Genomic DNA, 18409 nt, shown 5'->3' on the forward strand with positions numbered 1-18409 from the left:
AAATGTATAGGCTAATTATTTCGATGATAACAGATTATATGTATATAAATAGAGAAGTATGATTTCAAAAATTACACCAGCCTCTCTTGAGTAGTTACCAGCTGTTAAGCCTGCAGTGTTGGCAACTGTCGTAATCTTTCTTACTCCTTACAGCACTGCTTAATTTCGCATTGATGGTTTTGCGTTTCATGTTATTATTGTTGTGATTATAAACTTAAAGAAATATAAAAAGAAAATAAAATGAAATCTTAAACTGTAAACAAGCTATAAAGCAGGCGCATATTGTGTCATTATTTTCCCTTGTTTTGTGTTTTTTTTCTCACCCCCCTTTCCCCACATACGTACGTAGAGCGAAAATTGGAAAAACTACAAAAGGGTGGCAAATTGTTGGACTCCCTGCAGGAGAAGAGAGAGGATTGTATTCGAACCCTGCTGGCCGCTGACGGTGTGCCAGCCACAAGACTCGAGCAATTGTTTGACTTTGATTCGCCCATCGAAAGCGGCCGTTTGCATCGTCATCTAATTCCCGTGCAGGCGGTAACAGTGGGCGAAACACTTCAGATTGTGAACTACGACGCTCTCGAGGATCAGACGCAAGACGAAGAGCGAAAGGAAAGCAGCAACCAGACGTACACGAAAAGGAAGTCATATAGAGTGGCGTATAATGGACTCAACGTTTGGCAAAGTGTTTTTGTTTCTCACTGATTTGGCGTGGAAGAGTCGCTTAACCATACCAGTTCTAGTGACGACAGCCTTCCTGGTCATGGACATTCGGCTGCAGATTGAGATTAATATAGAGACGGGTCAAGTGGTAAACACTGTGAAATCTGAGTCCTACTTTGCCATATTACTAATTGAATACTTTTGCCTTGTCCACACACAGAATGCCAGCGATATGGAGGAGGCCGAGGCCTTTGAGGAACACCTGATCGGTGGTCATGATTTGGATGAGGAGAGCGAGTATTCGGATGATCTCGAGGATCACAGCGAGTACAGCAATGGAGATGGCGGCAACACCAGCAACAGCAGCAACAGCTTACGCTACAGCGTCGATAACTACGATGATCTGGGCTCCGAGTATGATAATGAGCATGATATTGAAGCTTATTTTGTGAACGATAGACATCTAGCTTCCACTTTGAATTTAAATTAAATGAGTAATGCACGAGATGATATTTACCATATATATAAAATTAGATATATAAATATATATATGTTCATATGTATGCATGCCTATAGTAAAGTATGTAACGTATATATGTATTTCGGTTTAATTATAATCACAAAAATATGAAATCAGATCTCAAAGCCAGTCAATCGTTTTGCATTTTTATTCCCATTCACATATAAAGTTTGATTAATTCGTCGCTAACTGCCGATGGTGTCAATATGCCCAGATCGGTGAAGAGCAGCGTGATATATGCCGGCGGCGTATAGTCCACCAGTGGATGCACCTTGGACACATCATTTAAATGCTTGCGCGAGTACTGTAATTAAATTAAAAATCGAGTATGAGAGCGAATCTTAAGCTTGGACCTTGCTACTCACCTTGTACTCATTGGGCAGATCTCTTTGATTTAGTGGGTAGAGGCGAGAGAACTTGAAGCTCTCGGAGAGCACATAGAACGGTTTCTTCATTTCGCGCGCACACAAACCCATTGTATAGGACCCGATGCGATTTATGATGCCGCCACTCTCCACAACGGCCTCGGCGCCGACCATAACGAAATCCACCGATTCCATCACATAGCCCGTGGCCGAGTCCAAAATTAGTGTGCAATCAATGCCCATCGCCTGCAATTCCTGCACCATCTCCTCACTGAAACGGACCACCAGGCATGAGATGAAATACTTTCGACTGCCATTTGCAGTGTACCTACCCAGAGTTTCCTGTACCGCCCTGCGTCACAAACACGTGAAAACTTTTCTTGTTCTGCGATGCTGCGATCAGCGCCTTAAGGACGACACGGGAACGCGAATGTGTCAGGATGCGACAGCCATCGCTAATGAAGCGTTGTGCCTGCTGTGAAATGACCTGTCGTGAATTGAGCAACTTGGTGAGAAAGATTTTGCCACGATTCAACATGATTTGGCGGCACTCCTCCATGTGCTTGTCATCCAAGCTCAGTGTTATAAAGCGACAGAATAACTCCCCGGCAGAAACGATGGCAGCAATTGACAAATCCGTATTCCGCATGGCTGCCACTGCTTCGCGCATTGTGGTGTGCAGAATGTGTATGGTGCCAACTGAAAGTATAACTTAGATGACTGATATAAATGTATATATATTAATATATACGTTACATTGTTTCTTTTCCAATATCATGAGCAGCGTTTTAATTGCCGCTATGCCCGAGGACATGTCCTTGTCATCTTCCAGCAGTTGCAGAAAGTACTTGACCACATCTGAAAAAGTTAACAAGTTATAAATGAAGGAATTATAAAGTAATTTCAGCTGCTTACCAAATTCTGCGGCAGACTGCGTTATTTGTGGCATTTTGACAGTCGTATTGCAACTGTTGTTCCTCGTTATCAACAATTATATTCGCTGCTTAGAACAGCTGTTTTCGTTAAGCGTGGTCGCTACACGTCTCAACTGACTGACCGATGGTCATATATAAAAAAAATTATTAAAAACATTTCATTAGACTAACCAATTGATGAGCTACAAGTATTAAATAAGAATTAAAAATCATTTATTATTATTTATGATTCATTAAAATTGTTGTTTTGTTTTTTGAGCAGTGTTGCTGCAGAAGAACATTTGGCTCGCTATCCAACACTGTGTGCCGGGGCTAAAAAGTAAACAATTGAGAACATTGACAAATCTTATTTTCCTTTATTTCGGCATACAATCGTCTCAAAATTAACTAAATATGTATTAAATTAGACAAGGCGAAAAAGCAATTGAATAGAGCGAGTCCAGCGCAGATTTGGTAAATGCGCTTAGTCGTCGACGTCGGCAGTTGGCGGAGAGCGAGCGACAATGTTTAAACTCGAGTCCTATTTAACACCAATTTTGCTCAACTACGTGGCGAAATATGTGAAGAACCTTCGCGACGAAGATGCCCAGATATCGCTGTGGGCGGGCGCTGTTACCTTTCAAAATCTCGAGCTGCGTTTGGATGTGCTCGAACAGGAGCTCAATTTGCCCATTGAGCTCGTCTCGGGCCACATACACGAGCTATCCATTCTGGTGCCGTGGACCAAGTTGACATCGGAACCGGTGCGGATTGAGATCAATACTATTGAGTTTGTCGCCAAGCTGCCCAACGAGGAGAGCAAACAGCGTCGCGCCTCCCTGCTGCACGAACAGCGACGCAAACGCAAAACGGATGTGACCAGCGATGAGCAGCAGCAGCATGCCTCTGGTGGCGCCACCACTTCGGGGTTGGTCAACAAGATCATCAATAACATCAATTTGCAGTGCCACAACATCATACTGAAGTATGTCGAGGATGACATTGTCGTCTCCATGAATGTCCAATACCTGAACTTCTGTGCCGCCGACGAGAAATGGCAACAGGCCATGGTTGATGCGAATCCCGTCAATGTTTTCATCCGCAAACTGTTACAGGTATCCGATTTGACCATATGCCTGGACAAGCGGAATACGGCTGGACGCATTGAGGTGTGCCAGGAGCCGGTACTCTATCGCTGCACCCTTGAGGTCCGTGTGCTCCTCAAATACAACGCGAACACGGTCAGCACTTCGAGCACAACTCGAATTGGTGTATTTACCAAGTCGCTGGATATCAATGTGTCGTCGCTGCAGCTGCCCATGGCCATGAGATTGGTGAAAATGCTGTTGGAACTCAAGCCCGCCGCCATGGAAGAGGACACCTTTAGTTTGGTTGAACCAGTGGATTCGGGGAATGTTCCCGTCTCGCCACCTAGCAACGAGGCTTCAAGTTCAATGCTCTGGTGGGCATGGAACCTCTTGCCTAGCTTTGAATCAGCGCCAGCTGCAGTAACCGACGAGGATCCCATTGGTCATAGCTTCGATATTGGCGTCTATGCGGAGGAATTGAATTTTCAGCTCAAGAACTCGGAGCTAATAACCGACCAAGCTATGGGCGGCATTAAGCGGATACGCTATACGCCAATCTTGCGTATTAGTTTGGGCGGCATTTACTACGAGCGGTCGCAGCTCAAGGAAAACGACTGGACGAATGTAAGGGCGGGCCTGTCCAGCATTTGCATGGAACCGCTCGGCGTCTATCGCAGTGATGATCCCATGGATCGCAGTTTAGTCAACACAAAGGAGGTAGTTGCATTCTTTTACACATATTCTTATACTCATCCGTTGATCTCTATCCTCTTTTTTGTAGTTCCTCAACGAGCGAGCTTTTATCGACAAGAGTCTGTTTGATGAGCAATACATGTTTGCGGATCGGACGTGGTGCAGCAGCAATCATGATGATTATTTTGCCCGCAACACCGACGAATATATGCTCTTTCGCAGTCCAGTGCTCGCCTTTGACATTGTCGAGTGCCGTGCTGTCCGGCCCAGTAAGAGCGCTGCGTCATCGGAGGCACAGATGAGGGATATGGGGCTGCGTGTCAAGTATCGGGTGCTATCGGCTGGCATTACATTCCATTTTTCGCAGTCGTTTCTTCAGGTTAAAAATGTAATTAGTGATTTATTGCGTCCATACGATTATCCAGGATATCATGCAGAGTCCGAAATTGATGGCATCAACACACCAGTGACCAAGAGTCAGGAATACAAGAACATGTACATGACGTATGCGGATTCCGAATACCTCATCGGTTTCATGCCCACCTGCAATTACAAGATCGAATTACGTGACATGACGGTCAAGTTCTATCCCCGTCAGCAGAGTGCGGACAGTTCGTCTGCAAGCAATCAGCATCGGTTGAATACCACTGTCAATCAATCCCTGTTGCCCTATTTACAGCTAAAGTTTAACTTGGCCGAGGGTGTCATTTGTGGCCCAGCGAATCCGCAACGTTTGGTGCATTTGATTGCCCATCTGCAGGATAAGCCGCGTGAGATAATCGACTCCTGTTACAATACCTACAAGTTCAATGTGAAAAATGTCACGCTGATGGCAGTCAATACCACACCAGAGATGGGCAAGGCTAAGCTGCTGAATATACCCAGCATGCAGGTGCAGTTCAATCGTCTGCTTCTGCCCGATCACTGGCGTCGCAATGTGACTGCTCTGGAAACGGCCGAGATACAAACGGAACTGGTCAATCTGGAGTTCTCCAAGCGTGAACTGGTCCTCATGAGCAGCATCATACCGTTAATACTGTGCTACGATGGCGCCCAGTTGGGCGTTCTCGCCAAGATGGTGGCACAAGCCAACAACACCACGGATGTAATTCGGCTGCAAACGATGATCACCAAAGTCCGTCTCAACTATCACAAATATCACAGCCACTTCAGCGTGCTGTTCTCGTTGCGCAACCTGAACGCCGATGTCTATCACACAATGATGAATATGCGCAACGTTGTCTTATCGACAAAGAAGGGTGCTGCCAACAAATGGCTGGAGTTGCAGTTACAGTTCCCGCTGGAGGAATACGAGAAGAAGCACAAAAAGATACCCGCGACGGCGGTCTGTCTCTGGCTGGAGTCTTTCCGTCTAACTCTCGATATTTATCTGCTTCAGTTTCTCAGTTCTTTCGAGAACGTTGAACTCTGCATAGAGAATGGTAAGTAATATATTTAATAATCGCCCTAGAAAATTTGAAATGGTGAATTTTTTTCATTTTTAAAAAGGTTTTCTATTATTAAAAAATGCATTTCTAAAAATGCATTTAGAAAGACGACATAACCTTCTATTCCATCTATTTTATAAATTTACTTTCTGAATAACAATTACAGAATCCTTTTGCCACCAAAAGTATTTATTTTCTTAGTTTATGTCTATGATATTTATAGTGATTATGATATATTTTTAATCACTATCATCAGCCAATATCCATATACCTAACATAACTGGCAATTGTCCAGATCAGATATGCATGGAATTGGATTGGTAATCTACGTATTAATTTCCCCTTTTGGTCTGTTTGCAGATATCGAAACGGACTTTGATACGGTTAGTCAGTCGGAAAGGTTGGCTTCGTATTCGACGGTTTCGTTTAATTCAGTGCCAAAGCTGACGCAAAGTGAAGTGAATGTGCGTCGGGTGAGTCGCACAAATAGTCGAAAAGTCTCCATACCCGCGGAGACAATACACGCGAGTTCCGAGCGCGATGAGAAGCCGGCTACGAACGCTGAACCAGTTAAAGCGGCGTCCGCAAGCGAAGTAATCACAACGCCGACGGGCATTGATTTGGGGCCGCTGATGCGTCGACTTAGCACAATGGTTGTGTTCCTCGAACTGGCCCAGGGCCGGATCGATGTGTGCGAACTGATGCTGCGCAAGACCAGCAAAGATTTGTCTGTGGAATACACTTCGATTCGAGTGCTGCGCATGCGCATCAAGTCAAGCAGCGGCGACGATGTGCTACGTGGCAATATACGCACCACCATAATGGTGTCGAACACGCCGGACCTGTGCAATTTGTGTATGGAGTTCAGTGACTTTTATGTGTGCTATCGTCGGACGACCAATACTGAAATGATTCTCGAACCGGTGCGTACAACCATCATGCTGGCCCTCTCTTCCAAGACGGCCAAGAAGCCTGCACCGTCGCGGAAACGTCAAGATTCGTTTGTTGAGGAATCCAATATTCAGACGAAGTCTCGAAAAGTGGAATTTAACCCGGCTAGTGAGGAAGATCCCGTCGAAGTCGTGGAGTCGCCAGACACATACTCAATTAATGTGCACGTGGACATGTCAGCGATAAACATTTTTGCCCGTCATGTAGGTGCTTCTTTTGTAATGAGTGTTACTATATTTCTAACTATTTCCATTCATAGATTAAACTTCTGCACGAGCACTATTCGATCATAGCTGCCATTCATAAATCGTTGCGTCTTTTGGCTCACAATAAGCAGTGCCCTGAAGTTACCAAAAAACAAATGATAGAAATTTACACAGGTAACGCACAGAATTATCCCATTATGAAGGAGTTCCTCGACCTGGATCCCAACTTTGAGCCGCCTCCTAGAGACACTGGTAAGCTAAAATGTTTCTCAATTTTTATTAAGAGAATAATAAATTTATTTCGTTTAGTTGGAAAACCCGAGGCATCCGTGATATTCTTTTGCCAGTGGACTATTCCACGGATCTCAATAGAAATGGAAAGTTTTTGTGATCACCGGCAACGCAAGTTATTATTAAGTTTTGAGGATCTGTTGCTGAATGTCGATAGGCATGAGGATTTTACCAAAATCACCACAAAAATGGAAAACGTCAGCTTGAACTACTATGAGGCGAAGGTCCTCAATGAGTGGAAACTCAAGGATAATTTCCACATTAAAATGCTGGGAGATAGTACGAATTTGCCACTGATTAGCGTTGTGGTCACAACTGTCAGTCTGCAGGATTTGTTTTCGAAAATTGGTGCTCGCAATCTTGACAAGAAACGTCGTACAATTTCTGAACTCCTCATTGAGGTGCAGCCAATTGAAATGATATTGGATCTGGATTGTATCACTGAATTTTTGATATCTCAATGCGAATTACTTGAGATAATGCGCACCGCTAATGGCCGGGATTCCAACACGTCTCGAGTCCAAGAGACCGGCATAACCACAGTGCAGGATCTGCCGATTGTGCATCTGAACAGCAAGGGTATCTATATATATGTGCCAGTGGAGACGGGAAAGAAATGCTGCACCGTCCTCTTGATGCGGGTAAGTGAAATAGCGAATCATGAGAAAAATGACACTATATTTATTTAATCTGTATTCTCGAATAGATTGAGAGCATTAAGCTGTCGCCGAGTGTGGAGAATCCGCTCGTGCGTCATCCTATACGTCAGGATATCTACAGCAAGGCCGCTGAGCTTAACATGCTGAGCACGCCGGGTGCCCTTGTCGAGGATCGCCAGTACGAGTTGAGCGTACGACAGATTTCCCTCTCCTCGGGCAATTGGCTGCAAACGCAAAAGTATCGCTTGGAGGAGACTTTGACAAATAAGCATAGCAATCCGGCGCTGGAGTGGAACAGCCAGACGCGTTCCACAGCACTGGAGTACATGGATATATTCAAGGATTTTGATTTCATAACTGTCTATGCGCCAGCCATTCGCTACGATCGCTTTCTCGTTTGTGGCGAAAGTGTCGAGTACAATTGTGTGACGGACTTTGTCGCCACGCTGAATACACATCAGATTCAACTGATGTCCTGCATTATGCAGCGCCAGCAGCGATTGAACAGGTGTGTTTTTTTAGTCCCTCTGCAAACTGTAATAATAAATATATATATATATATTTTATAGCACTTTGGATCAGATCTGCACGAAAAAGGACACACCGTTCGAGAGTGTTTCGTCAACTTCCACACGTTCCAATAAATCACACAAGAGTTTAAATGATAAGTGGTCACAAACCTATGCTAGAAAACGTGCCACTATCTTGCCGAAGACTTTCTCGAGTGCAAAGAGCACCACGGACACTGTGTTCGGCTCCTGCCAGAGCGATTCTGGCATTAATATGACCAGCAAAGTGCGCATAGCGCAAACACAATCTTTGGGACATAGCGCACTAGTCCGACATAAACTTAGCTATCCGCGCAGCGTCTCTTTTGTGGCTGGCATGTTTGCCCTGAGGGTCTACGATGTACTCGAGGTGGAGGAGCAGATGATGCTAAAACCCTTGCTACTCGTCACCATATCGCAGCCCAGTTTTATGGCAACGCAAACGCTGCGTGCATCCATCACACAGGCTTCAGTTTTCGACTTTAGCATATACTTGGCCAAGTCGATGGCCGAGCGCGATTTTGTCAGCCATAGCGAAGCGTTGAGTGGCCAATTCACCGACCCGATCTTCGAGACGCAACCCGGCACTCTGGGCAGCTCCGGAATTCCACCGCCGCTGTTAACCGTCAAGGCTCACACGGATCGCAACCAACAGGTCGAGGTAGATGTTGAACTGTGCAGATGGATGGAACTGCGGCTGTGCGAAGGCAACGTCAAGTTGCTCACCGACGATCTCATTCACATCTATGGGTTGCTCCAAGCAACGCCCTACTTTCCACAACGCAGCGAACGACCCGTGGTGTACACAACCCCGCTTCGGCAATTGAAGCTGCACTGCTTCAATGCGGATCGATTGCATCTGTCGTGCGATCGCGTCACCGTTAAATTCTACGATGAGCCACAAACATATTGCTGCAGTGCCGTCTGCCTCGACTTCATTGCCCACGTCAAGTTTAATGCACGACCGCAAAAGGCCTCCATCAAGTCGACGCTGGGCTCCATTTATGTACAGACGGGCGAACGGATTTTTCTGCATCCGTTGCTAATGCGTCTCTCTGCCGATCTACACAGTGAGACGTGGTGCGATCAGCTCCTGACTAGCATCACCCTTAAGCTTAATGTGCTGCACGTGGACGCCAGCATTCTGAACATTGTCCATATGCGCAGGGCACGCGATGGCCTCTATAATATTATGACACATTTGAATCGGCAGTGGCAGCATTTCCTGCAGCATCGCCCCATGCTGGGTCAGCCGCCGGAGGTGCCGCCGAAGAGGCTGGCACAGTACACACCCTCCCACGACGCGATTGTACGCTCCAAAACGTCGCACAAGCCGAAGCTGGAATTCTATCAGGATGATTTACGGTCGGTGTTTATTTTTTTTATTTATTTTTTGATTTACCTGACAAATATTTATTAAATTTCATTTATTGCATTTGCAGTGCTGGCGCCTTTCAGTTTGTCTATTTGCATACGGACACAATGCTGCCGATGCCTTACCAGGTGCAGATCATCAAAAAGAACTATGGCATCATTTGCTGGCGCTATCCACAGCCGCGCCAGATGAGCAGCATACATATCTATCCCGTGCCAATGCCGGTAAGCTGATCCCGCAATCACCAAAATCAATCATCAGTTTTTTTTTCTATATTCCCATTTTGTGCAGGTCGAGAATCCCATACATATCAAGTGCCGCATGGAATACTTTAGTGAGACGCATGAAACCTTTTTGCACTACTGCGATTTTGAGCTCTCCGAGATTTTGAGCAAAGAATTGACGCCACCGGAACGTAATATAAGCGCCACCATTTGGCGAGTGGTTATCATGCAGTCTCTAATCTCTGTGGATGGTACTTGCTTCGATACTGATGAGGACGAGGAACTGCAATCGGTATGCTTGCTGCGCATATTTTCTATTGTTTATAGAAATTGTTAATTCAATTTAAATTCACAGATTGATAGCAATCGTGTCATGCAGGATTTTAAGGGAAATGTGGACAATGATTTCATATTGCATCCAAAGGTGCTGGTTGGCTGCATGCGCATCGATACCACCTTTCATTCGGCGCTGGTGCCGAAATTGCAGCTGCTGCTGTGTTGCCAGCATATGGAGTTGAATTTCTTGAACCAACCAGATGTATCGGATGTGTTGCCGTCGCAGCTCAAGAAATACAATTTGAGACGCACTACGGACATCACACAAACGTTTCTCACGTGTCACGTGGACAATCTGCAGCTGCATGGATCAATCTATACACGTACTAATTACAACGTCGAGTTGGACTTTCGCAGTCGGATTAAATGCCTCGATTATGGCTACCTCAATATGCTGGACATCATGGAGCCGATGAGTTTCCATAGCTACTTGAGATACAACAAAAGGCAACATTTGCTGCACGCCAATATTTTGTTGGACAAATTGCGCTTCAACTGCAGTCCTTGTGTTATACACACACTTCTCTGTGCCAAATACCACTGGCAGGAGCTATTGCAGGAGCGCCATATTGTCCACACTCTGATGCCCAAATGCGTGATTGTCAATCGAATGCAGACGCCTCTCACCTTTGGTCAAACGGGTACCGATGAACGTATCTCGCTGGCGCCACAAGAATTGCGTGCATATTATTTCTGTAGTGATTTCCACTGCCAGGAGTTGACGTTCTTCATCGAAAATAGTGTAACGAATCAAGTGGAGATCAGCGATTCGGTGCACATTGCCCTCAAGTTCGATGATGATGATCTTGTGCGTCATTTTCGCATTGGCCAGCATTGCATTACGATCAAACAGCGCAAGTTGTCCGCCACGCAAGTGTATATCCTGGTCAAGGGACAGATCGAGCTGGTGAGCATGGTGCCCTTTGAGCTGCTAACCGAATTTCGCAACGAGGGCGTTGAACAAGCTGAGAATCCGCTGGCCCATTTGCTTGCTGGCAAGGGACGCATCTCCTTCTTTCAGACGGTGGTGCGCAATGCGGACATCACTATGCGGTTTGTGCTTTGGCTGAAACTAATCTTGAATTCCATTCGTTCATTAATCCCTTATATTGTATAGCCTCAAGCTGGGCACGGGTCATGCCAAGGGACGCACCGGTGACATTCCACTGAAGCCCAATAATAGTCTGCCCTGGCTGGTAAAAGTGCCAACACAGTTGCCGCAACAGTTCATCAGCTTGTGGGTGCGAATTCTGCGCGAGGACATTGCCCTGGACAATGGCAATGACAATGTGGACAATTTTCAGCCGCAACGGATACTCGTCAGCATTTGGCCCATCTTTGAGATCTGCAATTGGCTCAGCTGCGAACTGCAAGCAACGGAGAGCGTCACTGAGGAGCACTTTGCCATTCACGGCGAGGGTGGTTGCAAGGCCTTGAGCACTCCCACCACCCATTCCACTGAGCATTGTGTGAAATTTGATTTTCCGTATGTTTGCCGTGCTCAACATGCTTGAATCCTTAAGCATTAATCTTTAATTGGTTTGTAGATGCGCTCTTGGTTCAGCTTCGACAAGCGAATACACCTTCATGTTGAAGTCGATGGATTGGCACAAGTTCTTCCACTTTGAGCCCGCGGAATGGACGATTGAGCAGACGTTGTACAAGCTGGACAAGTCACCGAAACCCAAATGGCCGCTTAACAATGCCGAGGAGCTGCGAATTCAACGTCCTTGCGAGCTGCTTAACATGCTGGACTTGCAGTATCGGGTGCAGGCAACCCGCGAATTCTCGTGCACACTGGGACTGGAAATCGCCGCGTGGGGAACATTTATCAACGATACCGGGTTCGATGTGAGCATCTGTGTCGCAAAGGAAGCTGCTCGCTACCAGATCAGAGCCAATTGCCTGGAAATGCTGCCGGTGATCAATAGCCACTTTACTGTCGATGTGCCCTTTGGCTCCAGCTGGATTCACTCGATGCCCATTTGCATGGAGAGTCAGACACAAGCAGCAACACCTACTCCATCTGGTGGCCGCCATGTCCTGCTGCGTGTTAATTCCTTTGTGGACATCGTTGTGGTGCGCAACGATGATGTTGTCCGCATGATGCTCGACTATAAGCTGGAGGATGGACGACGGGTATTCAAGCTGCGCTCCAAGTTTGTCATTGCCAACTGTACGGATCTGATGCTGTATGCCCTGCCGCTGACCATGGATCACAAAGAGACCGCGGGACGCGTCGATGTTAAATCGCTGGACATTGCCAAAAATATACGAATTCTAATCTCTGCCACGGAAAAGCGTAATACGTAAGTGCCTCAAATGATATTTTATAAAGGATGATTATGACCTTTGCATCCTAATAGTAATATTGGCTCCACCATCGAGTTGTTTCACGATTTGAATGCGCGCAAGTCGAAGCACACCAGCGACACAGCATTTGTCTACTTTGTGTGCTTTGTCGTTAACGGCAATCAGGACATTTCCATACCGATTCCATTATCATTGCCGTTCACTCGTCGCTGCTTCAGTCTGCAGGATGGTGCCACATCCGTACCGCTAATGATAACACTGATCGAAAAGGACAATGTCTACTATCTGAATGTGTTCAGGGATACAGCGCCTGCGATTATAATCAGCAACAATACCAGTCTCCGGTTTGTGGTTGCCCAAACAAGCGCCTCGGGCAACAGCAATGTGACCTGCACCACGCCCGAGTTTGCCGGGAAGCACTTTGAGTGGCACCAGCTGATTGCACCGTTTAGCAAGTGCTACTACACACCGCCGCAGATGTATGCCAATTTTCCCGATGTGGAATTCACCATGTGCAACCTGTCCCTGTCGCTTTACAATGGTTTGTTTAATATTTATATTCTATTTGCTTATTATTTTTATGATCAATATATATTCTTTTAAGATGAATCAAGCAAAAGCAAGTTGATGTGGTCGAAGCCGATACGCACTGATAAATCGTGGAAGAAGTTTATACACGTGCCCAATCATGGTGACATCAAAGTGGTCATCTGTGATAAGCATCGAGCAATACGCTTCAATATCTACTACATTGCACAACAGCTGGAGTTCTCCGTGAAGGATTTACGCTCACGCCTAAAGCAGCCAGAGGACGCACAACATTTACTGCAGGAGAGTGAAAAATTTGGTACGGCTGCACCAACAGTGGAGCAACCAACTGATGTGGAGCCAGTACGCAGAGCACCTGATTGCATTCACTTCAGCGATGACTGCGAGACGGGATTGAAGATCTCGTTGCGTTTGTTCCTCAAGAGTTTCGTGTTCAGCCTGCAGACGAACGATCGACACCGGGATTATCTCAAGACTGAGGTGTGCAACATGTATGCGGATGATCTGATGTTAGCCTACGATGATGACGATGAGCGAAGAGAGCTGCATCTTCAACTGCCCAATCTACAGGTCGACAATCAACTGTACTCCACTGGCAAATATGATTTTCCGGTGTTGCTGTGCGCCCAGCAATTGTACAAGCGCCACACGGGTTCGCCGCAGGTCTACGATCTGGATGCGATCTATCAGCGTCAAGCGCAGCGTGTGCCCATCTCCCAGCTGTCGTTTGTCTTCTACCAGGATGAACTGCAGCTGCAAGCCGTACGCTGTGAGCTGCAGCCACTGCGTGTCTACATCGAGGATGCGTATCTCAATCAGTTGCTGGACACACTGGTCGAGTGCGCCCCCTCCAATTGTGTATACACACCACAAACCGATTGCGAACGTATCCAATTGGCAGGAGGTCAAACCTTGTTGCCGGAGCAAGTGGTTGCCCAGGCGCTGTACATTGCGGAGCCACTGCGTCTGAACAGTTTCATTGTGGAGCCACTTAGTCTGTTGCTCTCGGTGCACACATCCTCACGTCTGTATATTGCATTGGATCATTCGCCATTATCCTTCTCCCGCTATGAGCGTCAGCAGATTCTGACGGTGCCGCTGCGCTTTGGCCAATCCCTGGGTCTGCACTATTTGAGTGGAGCTATTTTTGGCGCCGGCTGGGTGGTGGGCTCACTGGAAATATTGGGCAGTCCCAGTGGTCTGGCACGCTCCTTCACTACGGGACTGCGTGACTTCGTTTCGATGCCGGTGCAGGGCCTGTTCCGGGGTCCGTGGGGTTTCTTGGTGGGCGTTACACAAGGATCGGCTTCGCTGCTGCGCAATGTGACGGCCGGCACGGTGAATTCGGTGACCAAACTGGCCGGTTCTGTGGCTCGCAATCTGGACCGTCTCACGCTCGACTCGGAGCACATTGAGTTGACGGAGGCACGGCGCCGGGCTCGGCCACAGGGCTTTGCGGATGGCTTAACGCAAGGCTTGACGGGATTGGGTATTAGTCTACTGGGCGCTGTTGGCGGATTGGCGCATCATACGCTGGAAGCGCGCAGCTCAGTGGGTGTCCTGACGGGTCTAACCAAAGGCATTGTCGGTGCACTGACCAAGCCCATCAGTGGTGCTGCTGAAATGTTGGCGCTCACCGGGCAAGGTGTTCTCCATACGGTGGGCTTCAATACGATGCCACACCAGGTGGTGCCGAGTGTAACGCGCAATATGGCATTGCATGCCAGCTCCTATCGTATCTGGCGTCACCTGCCCGAACAGTTGAGCAACGATCAGATTCTGTTCTTCCAAGAGATCACGCTAATGCTGAAGGGACAAATGCGTCCCGCGCTGCTCTTTGTCACCTCAACACTGCTGGTGATTATGGAGCGGCCAGGCGATGAGCTGACATTCATTTTGCCAGTGCTAAAGGTGGAGGTTATTGCGGATCGGGAGGATCCCTCCAAGATGTACTTGAGTCTGAAGCAAGAGCAGGCCGATGATATGGAGGGCGTAAGTAACAAATTGTTTGGTCCCAGTTTATAGGTATTCTATACATATAATTTGTACTATTTACAGCAGATGAAGTACACCAATGAGCGCATCATTAATTTCCTGAACGCATCTCGTGCTCATGCATTGGCCAACGATTCGCTGAGTGATCTGCTGCAGCTGAACGAACAAGATCTTGAGGATCCCGTGCGACGGCGGACGCAGTGCATCTTCTACATCAAGCCAAACATTGGCGAGCATCTAATGCACTACTTGAAGGTCATCAGCCAAACGCACTGAACCAACCACAATCTGTACAGAATTGTATTGTTAACTAGATGCATACATATATAATATTTATTCCATTTAGTCCTTAACGTGTCCGTGTGCCCCCACCCCGTGCAATCTGCGCCATTCCGCCAAGTATTTTAAACTCCTTTACTTTTTTATGCCAAAAAACAAAAACAAAGACAACGTGCTAAATTCTATGCAAATTACATATTTTTGTTACCATTTTGACGAGTTGCCCGCTTCCTTTTGGGTCGGGCAATAAAAGTTAAATTTCAAAAGAGACAAAATGCATTTATCTCCATTTAATTTTTGTTAAGTTTAACATTTGAGCATTAAGTCACCAAAATGAGTTTTGCCAGTTTCGGAATTTCCGCTCACGTTCACTAAGGACAATTTTGTCGTCGTTTGTGGAACACTGAACGTGCATGCCAATGCCGCTGGTCTCAATTTAATGAAATTGATTTCAGTTAAGACAAGCAGCAAGCCAACCAGCCAGCCAGCCAGTCAAACAATGTGCCGACCAGGTGCACAAATACCAACAACAATCATTGAGCAGAAAGAAAGAAATGCACACAGGACGCACAAGAGACAAGACAAGAGGAAGAGGAGCGACGTGAACTATTATTATTGGATGCATCCAAAGTAAAGCCAAACAGCCAAACAGCCAAACAAATAAGAGAATTTACTTTTGGAACACCAGCACCGCAGCAAATTGCTTTGCGTTTTTTCGCTTAAAATATAATTTATTTTGTGGTTTAGGGTTTTGGTCTCCGTTGCATATCCGAAGGATTCAATTATAGCTGCCACCTTTGCCCAAAAACCGCAGCGCCACAAACTCATGTATACACACCAGTGCTGGTAGTAGGTGTTGTGTGGTGTGTGGTGTGCATCTCCAGAATATGTATACATTTTGGGCACATCATTCTTTTAAAAAGTTAACAAAAGTTGAGCTATTTAATGGGTTTGATGGCTTTGATAAACAACGCTGCACACATGCACACTTACATATATCAATACATATATGAATATATATTTATATACGTATTTTGTACATATATACTTTGTCTGCAACTTGGGGTCACATTAGAAACGTGCAAAATGACTTTGGATGTACATATATATGGCCATTATTTGTTTAACCATTCCAAGACCATCTATTTTTAAAAGTTTAAATAGTAAATTTGTAAATAGTATTTGTATAATGTATCAAAATGTATTTAGTTGTTAATTAGAATGTAAAGTTTTGTTATATTAGCCAGAAAGGCAAGAATAAATGGCTATGAGTAGAATGCGTTCGAAGTTTTGTAAAAATTATCTACACTTTGATTTAGTTATTTAATTTTCAATAAAACTGCAAGAACAAATAAAAACAAAAAACATTATTTTTGATTTTCAATTAATTCAATTGGATTTAGCTCATTGAACAAATAAGTAATCTTAATTAAAGATCAGATGATAAATAAATATAAATATAATTCAATAATTAAGCGTTTTTGCTTAAGTATTCCTGCACTTGAATACCTAATTAAGAATTATCAAATATTACTTTCACTTAAAATCAGATAGGTAATTCCATACTCAAACTAAAACTTAATATATATATAAAATAAATATCCTCTCAGGTGTGAATGCAATAATCAATATTTATCGTACGTAATAAGATTTACTTTATATACCTTGAAAGGAATAAAGTGCTCCAGCAAATCATATCAAACAAAAATCCTTTTTAAATTATGTGCAATTTACTTTACGACTTTTTGGGGGTTCTAACAACAAAGCTGTGCCTTTCTTTTACGTATCCGCCTATTTGCCATAAGTGTGTGTGTGTGTATGTGTGTGTGTATTCAGTTAGTGCGCTTAAAAGTAGGCAACGAATTGTGTCAGAAACAGGCATTTGCCTTTGCTTTGCTATTTGCCTTGTGTTGAGTGTGCTAAATGGATGAGGTGCATCAAAGGCTGGAGAGTGAAGTGGGGAAACGGTTTTTATAGCACGGATGTTGCACTACACACCAGTACTACACACACACACATATTTATATATGTAAATATATATTATAATTGAATTAAATAAAGCATTAATTTCAGTTGCTGGAAATTTATACACATTTTCATAAATTGCGTGCAAATTTCATTAGAAAATTGAAAATAGATTGGACTCAAAATAGTTTAACAAATTCGATAGAAATTATATTTTCTGGAAGTCTGGTACTGGTTCTCAGAAAAATGAATAACATTTCTAATTTAAATCACTTGCACTGCACTCAAACGCACAAATTATCTATGCAAACTGAAAAGCACTTAGAGCCCAATAACAGAAATTGCATTGCATTATGTGTGATTGAAGGCAAATGAGATGCTTTAACACAACTACCGCAACTGGCAATTTATTATTAATTAACCCATATGACAGCTGTGACAGGCAAGTTATATTAACGAATATTGGATTTAGAAAATCATAACGAATCACAAAAGTGTTTGCACAGCCATGAAGTGTGTGTGACTTTCGTATTTCTGTTTGTGAACGATACAATGTGTGCCCACATATGTATATTTATATATATATATATATATATATGTATATATATTTGTACTTATTACGGTAAAGTGGAAATTCATAAACAGCATCCCAGTGTTTGGGGATATTGTGCACATCATTGCAAATATTAGTAGAAAGGCCCTCTAGCGATTTATAATGGCGTGATATTCCCTGGAACGCAGGCTAGACACACATGTTCAATTCCTTTGACAAACACACACACGCACATAAAGCAAATAAAGGGAAATGCAATTTTCTTCAAAATGGTTACTTATGAAATATTGATACAGCAACAACAAAAACAAGATACAGTTTCAGGAATGTATTGTAGCATGAGCAGAACAACAAGAGGACTGCGATAAATAAGTCTTTTCTACAGCCAACTCAGTCTGAAAATGTGTCAAGCACAATTCGTAAAACGTTTGCCATAAAAAAGTAGTAAATAACTCGGCAAATCAGTATTCTTGA

At 44.8% G+C, this 18409-nt stretch overlaps 3 protein-coding genes across 6 annotated transcripts; 2 read left to right on the forward strand and 1 right to left on the reverse strand.

Annotated features, from left to right (window-relative positions):
* The first annotated feature begins 174 nt into the window (after positions 1-174).
* Positions 175-1317, forward strand: LOC6567633. The gene is made up of 2 exons (XM_001993871.2): positions 175-811; positions 884-1317. Exons 1-2 carry the CDS (start codon positions 665-667, stop codon positions 1151-1153), a joined length of 417 nt encoding a protein of 138 aa, XP_001993907.1. The 5' UTR covers positions 175-664; the 3' UTR covers positions 1154-1317.
* Positions 1297-2567, reverse strand: LOC6567632 (translation initiation factor eIF-2B subunit alpha). The gene is made up of 5 exons (XM_001993870.2): positions 2464-2567; positions 2305-2406; positions 1881-2247; positions 1549-1819; positions 1297-1487 (listed from the first exon to the last, which is right to left on the reverse strand). The coding sequence occupies exons 1-5, from the start codon at positions 2495-2497 to the stop codon at positions 1341-1343; spliced, it is 921 nt and encodes a 306-aa protein (XP_001993906.1). The 5' UTR covers positions 2498-2567; the 3' UTR covers positions 1297-1340.
* Positions 2568-2824: 257 nt separating this feature from the next.
* LOC6567631 (vacuolar protein sorting-associated protein 13B) lies at positions 2825-15711 on the forward strand. Of its 4 annotated transcripts, XM_001993869.3 has the most exons (15): positions 2825-4267; positions 4332-5685; positions 6052-6845; positions 6902-7100; positions 7158-7780; positions 7846-8306; positions 8368-9711; positions 9789-9945; positions 10013-10237; positions 10301-11334; positions 11399-11767; positions 11829-12590; positions 12648-13135; positions 13199-15135; positions 15202-15711. In XM_001993869.3, the coding sequence occupies exons 1-15, from the start codon at positions 2987-2989 to the stop codon at positions 15412-15414; spliced, it is 11241 nt and encodes a 3746-aa protein (XP_001993905.1). In that variant the 5' UTR covers positions 2825-2986; the 3' UTR covers positions 15415-15711. The 4 variants fall into 4 exon arrangements, with proteins under 4 accessions (XP_001993905.1, XP_032596258.1, XP_032596259.1 ...); XM_032740367.2 differs by having other exon boundaries at positions 6902-7780; XM_032740368.2 differs by having other exon boundaries at positions 6902-7780; positions 15205-15711.
* Positions 15712-18409: the final 2698 nt, after the last annotated feature.

Source organism: Drosophila grimshawi, unplaced genomic scaffold, assembly GCF_018153295.1.
Source record: "Drosophila grimshawi isolate 15287-2541.00 unplaced genomic scaffold, ASM1815329v1 contig_311, whole genome shotgun sequence".
In the NCBI taxonomy this organism is placed as follows: Eukaryota; Metazoa; Arthropoda; class Insecta; order Diptera; family Drosophilidae; genus Drosophila; species Drosophila grimshawi.